The 8,738-nt window shown below is 41.1% G+C and overlaps 1 protein-coding gene across 1 annotated transcript; it reads left to right on the forward strand.

The window, feature by feature from the left end:
- Positions 1–214: 214 nt before the first annotated feature.
- LOC118768685 (40S ribosomal protein S19) lies at positions 215–5,058 on the forward strand. The gene is made up of 6 exons (XM_036515545.1): positions 215–249; positions 1,119–1,189; positions 2,469–2,569; positions 3,661–3,844; positions 4,783–4,837; positions 5,013–5,058. Exons 2-6 carry the CDS (start codon positions 1,119–1,121, stop codon positions 5,037–5,039), a joined length of 438 nt encoding a protein of 145 aa, XP_036371438.1. The 5' UTR covers positions 215–249; the 3' UTR covers positions 5,040–5,058.
- Positions 5,059–8,738: the final 3,680 nt, after the last annotated feature.

An 8,738-nucleotide genomic window follows, 5' to 3' on the forward strand; every position in this document is an offset into this window, starting at 1 on the left:
TTAGGAGTTTTATTTTCTTTAAAAAAAAAAACACTTGACTTGAAAACTTTATAAAACAAGAAACAATTTTCAGTTATTGGAATATTCACCATACGCATAACTGAATTACATCTTCGGCGCAAACCTTCCCCACACATTTCCTCGTCGTAGGATGGAACAGCAAATCTCGCGTGAATGAACGTGATTTGCTCCTACGTCACACAGGCCAGGCTTCCCATCAGCCCTTTCCAGTACTGCCGACTGAGCAAGGTAAATGAATTGGAGTGCTCTCCGCTTGAAATGCGTGTAATTTACTAAAAAACGCACAATTTTGACAATATAATCGATCGATTTGGATTTATTAAAGTTGCTGGCACAGCACCAATGTTCTTAATGCCGGTGTACAGCGATTAAATGTCTATTGTTGGAGTCTGGCAATGGCAGCCCCCATACCGTACATACCCAACGTGAGGCCTACCTACTTAAATTAGCTAGCTTCAACGTGCTTTCACGTGTATTGATTTAGCATGCTAACGTTACACCCATATTTCGCTAGTCAGCTGTACTGACCAGGTATCTCTCTAGAAATGTGATTAATTTTATATCGGGTTCGGCCAATGTTATGTAAAACAAATTTAGGTGGCAAACGTAGCCGTTGTTCCACGAGTGAACTGTGTTAGGTGATCCAGTTTGCTAGACATCACGATAAATACACCCAGGCTATAGTGAGCTAATATGGGTGGTCACTCTTGACGCTGTCGTACAAGATTACGTTGTCAGTACCGATCTAACAAATTTAATAATTCGATAACTAGCCACAGCATGCTGTCTGGGGAGGTTAACCATCGTTAGCGATATTACCAGCTCTCACTAAATATATTAAACGTAGAATCAAGAAAAGCTGCAGCTACGTCGCCACTCATGCGTAGGTCGCTACCAGACGTAGTACGCGCTATTTGTTGGTACTGTTTCTAGCCAGCCAGATAGTATGTTTTACTACATAACGTGAGGAAAATAATGATCGAATGATTATCTTAAAATGGGCCAAATGCTAGTATGCAGTGATCCGTGTTACTGTATTAGGAAACCAACACTGAAACTGATTTTTTTTTTCTGCACCTATTTACTTATGTCCTCAGATGCCCGGTGTCACGGTGAAAGACGTCAACCAGCAGGAATTTGTCCGCGCACTGGCAGCTTTCCTGAAAAAGTGAGACATTTTCCATTTCTCCCTGTTTGTGCTGTGGCCTCTTCGGTTGATCATACTGGTGCATAATTTCACATTAATCAGTTTCCTCAGTCTCTTTCCTAACCTGTCATCAGGTGTTAGAAATAAACGTATTTTAGCCTTCCACTCCCAACGCTTGGAGGTTGCACCTCCTGTCCACTGTCTTCATGAATAATTGCAGGCAGGCATTATTTTTGACAGTTGTACTTAGAGAGGATCCACTGTCAGGAAGAGCCTTAATGATGATTTATCTTTCATTCCAAATTCAGACCTTTAGCTGGTCTGCCTGAGTGAGCTTTGATCTTCAGACACAATTACACACTGCTTGCTGAAAATGGCCATTTCATAAATTCACAAAGGGAAGTGGCAAAGATTTCTGCTTATGTGCAGAGCATGGAGGTCTCCCTGTGGATGTACAGAGCTGTTTCTCTAATGACATTGTGTGGATGTATTTACTTACCTTTATTTGATTGCCGAGTATCCCATCACACCTTAATCTTGTTGGGGAACCTCCGTTTCTGATGTTGTAAATGGATGTTCGGCTGAATATTAGCCCCGCTCTGTCAGAATTAGGTTTGCTGTTCAGTCAGCTTTTTTGGCTAGTTGTGTGCATAATGTCAGAGGGAGTTAGGAGGGTGGAACACAACAGACTTGTGATGCTGTCTGGCATTCCGAGCATGATAATGCTCTGTCTGGAACCGGAGAGATAGCAGGCTTGTCACAGCCTACAGCAGTGGTTGTACTGTGCTTCCAGGTCCCATTGCCCGATATCAAATACAGAGAATTAAAGGGCCAGGCCTGAGATACAGCTACCTCTCCAATATCCCTTCCTGGATTTAAGGCTTGTTGTCCATTTAATAATACATAGCCATTGTTTGTTTTCTTTGGTATTTAACAATCTCTGTTAAGGTTTTGATTTCAAGCCATTGCTTATGCTTTGAGGAAGGAATGACACCACAATAATCCCCATTACATTATTGTCATTTAACAAACGCTCACAGGTTACAATTTATACATGTTATGCATTTATACAGCTGGATATTTACTGAGGCAATTGTGGGTTAAGTACCTTGCCCAAGTGTACAGCAGCAGTGCTCCAGTGAGAAATCAAACCAGCAACCTTTGTTACGAGCCACGCTCCTTACCACTATGCTACACTGCCGAGCTTGTACACAGATTACACGTCATAATGCAAGAATAATGCTTTCCCTTCATGCTGTGGTTGTAGTACCCTGCACTAACCTTCCTTTCTCTCTGTTAGGTCAGGGAAGCTGAAGGTGCCTGAATGGGTGGACACAGTGAAGCTGGCCAAGCATAAGGAGCTGGCACCCTGTGACGACAACTGGTTCTACACCAGAGCTGGTGAGAGCAAGTGCCCGTGCTTTTCTCCCCCTAAATCTTTCCGTCCTGAAATGTTTAGGGCAGATTCTTAAGGTTAATGTACTTGCATCTGTCATCTGTGCTCGTAGAAACGTCAGCGTAGACACATTTTTATTGCGGGAATCTGCTGATCAGTCTTGTCTCTCCATCAGGACAGCTCATCTCTAGATCGAAAGGTTGGAGTGGCACAGGGTGGAAATGCAAATTGCTCCAAAAAAAAGACTCATTCCAAAAATAGTCCATGAACAGCTGCTCATCAAATTGTCTAAAAAACGGTTCTTATACCATATGTATACTTTGTTTTTCCTACGTTTGCTAGTGTTTGCTGTCTTGTAATTTCCATTAGCACACTTACATATCATTTCAAACATGCACTTTTTGATGTGTCCATGGAGCTTTGCCACATTCTATGATAGATGTTAGTTCCATGATTTAAAACATCAAGTAAGGTGTTTTTGCTCGTGGTTATTTTTTGAATTTGCAAAGGATTTTAGTTTTGCTGCGCATGTGCAGTTTCTCTTTGTGTCTAAACCACCATTGCAAAATCTTACTTGCACTGACGTCATGAAATTGTTCAAACCCTGAGCACCGGGAGCTAGCACCCCAGCTAGCAGTTCATCACAGTGGCAGAATGGCAATGTAATATCCCTAGCGACTAAAATGATACGTTTCATTTTATGTAGATATAAAAAATAAACAGTAGTTGAATATGCAGTTAGCAATTACACAAGTAAATGACCAAAGAAATGGACAGGATTCTGGAAATTGTGCTCCTTTGTTATATTGCACTGAACTTTAACTTGATGTAGCTAATTAGCTGGGTAGACATACGGTGTGTACCTGACATACTGCTTGGCTAATGGTGCCCCTCATTGCATCGTAATATGAAAATGGTGTTGTAACGGAGAAGGCTTAAGCACCCATCAGATAAAGATAGTTGGCTGGCCGAGAATGTGATGTCAGCGCATTGCGGTTCCCAGTCGGTGCATTAATGCCCTTTTTTGGAAAGCGCGGCGTATTGTTTTATTGGTGTGTTTGAACAGAATTGACCCGTTCCCCTTCCCTTTTCTCAGCCTCCACAGTTCGTCACCTGTACTTGCGCGGGGGCGTGGGAGTGGGCTCCATGACCAAAATCTACGGGGGTCGCCAGAGGAACGGTGTCTGCCCCGCCCACTTCAGCCGCGGCTCCAAGAACGTGGCCCGCAAGGTACTGCAGGCCCTGGAGGGGCTGAAGATGGTGGAGAAGGACCCCAACGGGTGAGGCATCTGTGGGGAGCGTTGGGGGGAAGTATTGAGCACCTCAAGAGACTCTTATAAGAATGTTATTGAAGTGAAATCTCAAGGGTTCTTTCTTCAGTTACCTTTCTTGCTCTCACATGTCTCTGTTATTTAAAAAAAAAAAAAAAAGCTCAGGCAGATTTATTTTATTCTTTATTAAACCAGGATAACCCCTTTGAGGTTTGAAATGAATTGTGGTACATCAAAAGGATCTCAAGAGAGTTATCCCATTAAGAAGATATTACATGTTGCCCGATAGTAGACTGATTATTGAAGAGATGTCCCCAACATTTGAACATTTTTCTCAAAACAGCTAGCCGGCAGCCATTTTTCGCCCTGCCAGCTATTGTACTGAAATCGACCCTGAGAGAGGTCTGATGCTTGAGTCATCAGTCACACTGCTTTCTCATATCCTGGGGACTATATCAAAACAACAGTCTATGCTTTGGACTGCTACAAAGAACATGGATCACATTATTGAAAGAAGAAACCTTGAGGGTGACACACATTTGCGACAAGTGGAATTCCTCCGTTATTGATATTTTATCCAGCACATTGTGCAACTGTTATTTTATTTGAGGCTGTATTAGTCATGTTCATTTGGATTTGCCTTAAATTTACACTCTGGTCACATTTGCACTCACTCACTTGTAAACCGTGTATTGAAAGCTGGATGGTGCCTGGGCAAATACTGTCAGTTAGGCAGGAAATTTGTTTCCGGTTTTTGAGCCAAAAGACGAACTTGGCATGTTAAGCTGAATTTTGAGGCTTGTCGTAAAAGCTCAAATGACATGCCAGTTCAGCCGCTTTATTGCCGTATACCCTCCTCTTTAAAAAAAAATCCTCTTAAAGTTGAGCCTTATTGAATATGATGTAGCAGGTTTTGGTTTTAAACGACAAAGATGCCTCTCTTTCAGTGGCCGCAGGCTGACTCCCCAGGGACAGAGAGATCTGGACAGGATTGCGGGCCAGGCGAGTTGCATTTTAGAGCTTCTGAATCCTATTTTCCCTGAGTTGTCATGCATTCCTCTTTTTCTGCTTGTTTTCAGCAGTCCTGCTTGTCCACTTGCTGCCCTCCCTCATTAGTCTGTTCATTGATTTGGTGTCACTACCTAGGGAATGATTTCTTCTTTTTTTGCCCCTCCAGGTTGCAGCTGCAAGCAAGAAACAATAAATGTACAATAAAACTTTGGAAAAATATTTACTCAGTGTTGGGCCAGTCTGTTCATATTGACCGGTTTGCATGACTCGTGGCGCTGAGACAGTGAAGAGTAGTTTGGATCTTAAATAATAGAATAAACTCCTATCATTACTGTTGCACAATAATGGTTGTAGGTTAGAGAGTAGTTACAGTTTAGCAGAGGGTTTAAATATTTAAGGGGTTTAATTGTAACGAGGTTCAATTACTCTTGAGAACGACCCATGTCTTTTGGCTGAGCGTGATCCTCAATCCCGAATGAAGGAAAACATGACATCTCAATTTGATGTGTATACCGCAGGGGGCATTTAAGGATGGAAACCTGCCCATTGTGTATGTCATTACTAAAATGAAGTCCTAGTTCACAGTTGGTGAAAAGATGTGTTGAAATCTTCTAAAGCCGCTAATACCGCAGAATCCTTTGCCAGATCTATAACTTGGGAGATGATGTGAATTATCTCGCCTAAACAATATAGCAAAATGTCTTTAAGAGAAGTGAGGAAGTACACTGAAATGGTGCAACAGTATTGTGGTGATGCAGCATTTACAGCCATATGCTGACAGAATCCTAAGTAGCTCCCACTTCTGTTTGTCTTTCCGGGGAGATTGCTGTGTGGCGAAGAAGCCCAGGTGCTCAATCATACAGGTACACACTGTGGATACAGCGTTCTGATAAGCCCGTGAAGGGAATTGTTATTGTAATGAGTTTACGGGGTGAGGATTATTGTCTCATAATACATTGGTGAGGTTTTATCAGTTTGCTCCAATCCTCTATACAGTACCAGGGGGCCTGTTTGTTTGGTATTGCTTTTTTGCCCTCTGCTTTTCAATCCTCCTTAACACACACATTCTTAAATTAGCATAAAGATAAAAACTGGTTTCCCACAGAGCAGAAGGTTATTTGTAATGCATTTACAGTACATATATTTTTCCTATGACCAAATTTCCACGGGATGCTGCTTAGGCCCCACATTACAGAGGGTAATCCTGTGATGTGCACTTTCTAAATTTAACACTGCTCTTGTGTATGAAAATACCTGGTAATCTTACGGAACCTCCTTCAATCAACACGAATTTCAAACGCCAACGTACCCTGGGGAAGTTGGATAAAATTCATTGCAACTTGATTAAATTACATTTTTACCAGATCAGCTTTTAAAGAGTTGTTTTGAAAATGTTGATTAAACAGCAGATATTTCTGAGATTGCCAGCAAAAGTTTATGAAGTACACTGACGCAAAACCGTTTAAACGGGCCCAAAACTGAGGGCCGTGAATAGATGTCGAAACTTTGACCATCTTGTTTTATTTCGTTGGACTGTAATATCTGAACAGATTAAAACCTAAAACCAGTGCTCTCTGTTGTAATTTAAACTCTAAAAAGTTCATTTTCCACAAATCTGTATACCATCTTAAAAAATGGTAGGTATGCAGTTGAGTTTAAGGCATATAATGCTATGCCGCCGCTGTGCCATGTCAACATGCGGTGGAGCCAAAGATTTATAAAATTATTGCGGGCTGCTTGATTGATTTATTGACGTCACATGTCAAGTCATGATTTTTGGTCAGTTACGACTTGACTTGGAATTTGAAGCACGTGGTGTTTTCAGTTTTTCAGAACAATTTCTCAAGATCTTCTAGCCACCTTCAAAAAATTTACCACTGTTCTCGTTTGGAGTAGGATTATGATTAAATACACCAAAAGGTGAAAAGGGTTGTGAAAAATGGTTGAAAACAGGGAAGGCTGAAGTGCAGTTACGCGTTTCTTACAGCTTACTGCATGAGGCAGGGATACAGTCTACAGCAGGAGGCATGATGTAGTCGTTAGTGGGTATGAGTAGCTATTTTAATGCATGTTCAGATGTTTTTAAGTCCAAGGGTTATAACATTTAGCCTAAATGTTACTTTTTAATCCGTAATTGAATATGATACGTGGCATATTACATAGGCTACTAGAGATTACCTAATTATTAATGCATTTAGTTAGATCAGCCACAGTACACCAAATTGCAGTAGTTCAATCGCCGTTATTTAACTATTATGATTATAATTATTATTATCCCAAACACCGTTGCCCGTCCCTAAAATTCCGTAGGTGAAGTAATACTCCAGCTCACCATTGTTATAGCCCTCCTCCTCACCAGTGTCACCGTACTTGCACGTGCAAATCTCCGTGGAATAACCTGGAGGCAGGTTCACCTCGTGTGCAAGACACTTTCACGAGCATCAGATTTCTCACTGAGGGAGCGAGAGGGACGAAAAGTCAGATAGACAAAGCAGAGATATTACAGAGAAACAACTGAGCAAAAGAAAGAAAGAACAGACGCAACTTAAGTTAAAGGGAAGTCGGTAGCAGCCGAAATACACTGGGAGATAGTATAATATTGAGAAAGTTTGCAAGAAGAGGAAGGATGAACGGGACTGCAAAATTTTTCCGCGCGCAACTCCTGTACACCTGGTTACTTTTTTGTTCTTTACAAGGTAAGACACTATATATCTTCCATTTCTCGCACTTTTTTTTTTTTTTTAAGTCTGAACCGATACTTGCATTTAGGGCGATTTATCGTTTTTGGTTAAATATTGCAGTTGCATAAAAAATGTTCATAGTTCATGCTTAAAAGGAATTCATAGTTTGCATGCGGGAATTTGTATTTTTTCCATTATTTATGTTTTCAACATTTAACAGTTTGAAGACAATATTTTCCGAAGTCTTTATTTTATAATGTGCACTGCGTTTGTGTGAGTGTGGTAACTGGTGCGCAAAAACAGATGGCAAGGGATACTAGAATCATTTGGAGAAGTGAAACAGCCCTGTGGGACCATATTATAAAGATTATTGAAATTATGCACTGTGTATAATGGCAATTATATTATCAGTGTTTGACAGCCCCTTGTTTAATCACTGTGTATCTTATGTGTGGTTTAACTACTTGCATCCACACATTTTACAGTAGGCTATGTACCCCATTATATTCACTCGCTTGGAACTAAATTTGCCTCGCATGGTAGCTAAGAGATCTTGCTAAGTATGAAGAAAAAGAACCAGCTGGCCGCAAAGAACAAACCAGAATTATTTAACATTTTAAATAAAATCACACAGCAGCTTGCATACGAGAATTCATAAGGGCGAGGGAAATTCTCATGGATTGAGTTATTGAGTTTATTATTATTATTATTATTATTATTATTATTCTGCCTGAGAGCAGATCGTGGGGAAGGCATCGTCAGTGTCTGCAGCTGAAAGAATATATATGACTGTGTTTGCCACTGATCTGTGAACAGCATGGAAGGGACTGTACACAGCTGGGATTAGCAGCAGAAAAGAGAATCATTCAGAGAGTCTGAATAGTGTTAACTTGGCTGCCCTTACCGTATATCTGTATTATATTTTACTGTATGCCCTTTCTTTTTTCACCAGATCACCATTTCTCTCATCTCCTCTTTTCTCTATGTTACTCACTCACTTTCCTACTCTCTTTACACTTCCATGTCTCTCTTTACTTAGTATTTACTCAGTCCCTCCTTCAAAGCTGTTTCTGGCACCAAGGGTGTCATGGTCTTTGTGTAATTGAGCTCCAGCTGTTGCTGTCATCGGCACCTTGACCCACAGATTACTATGCAGGACATCGACACAATGATCCCTTTTAAGGCCTTAACGCAGCCGCCCGATGGCCCCC

This window comes from Megalops cyprinoides, chromosome 21 (genome assembly GCF_013368585.1).
Source record: "Megalops cyprinoides isolate fMegCyp1 chromosome 21, fMegCyp1.pri, whole genome shotgun sequence".
Taxonomy (NCBI): domain Eukaryota; kingdom Metazoa; phylum Chordata; class Actinopteri; order Elopiformes; family Megalopidae; genus Megalops; species Megalops cyprinoides.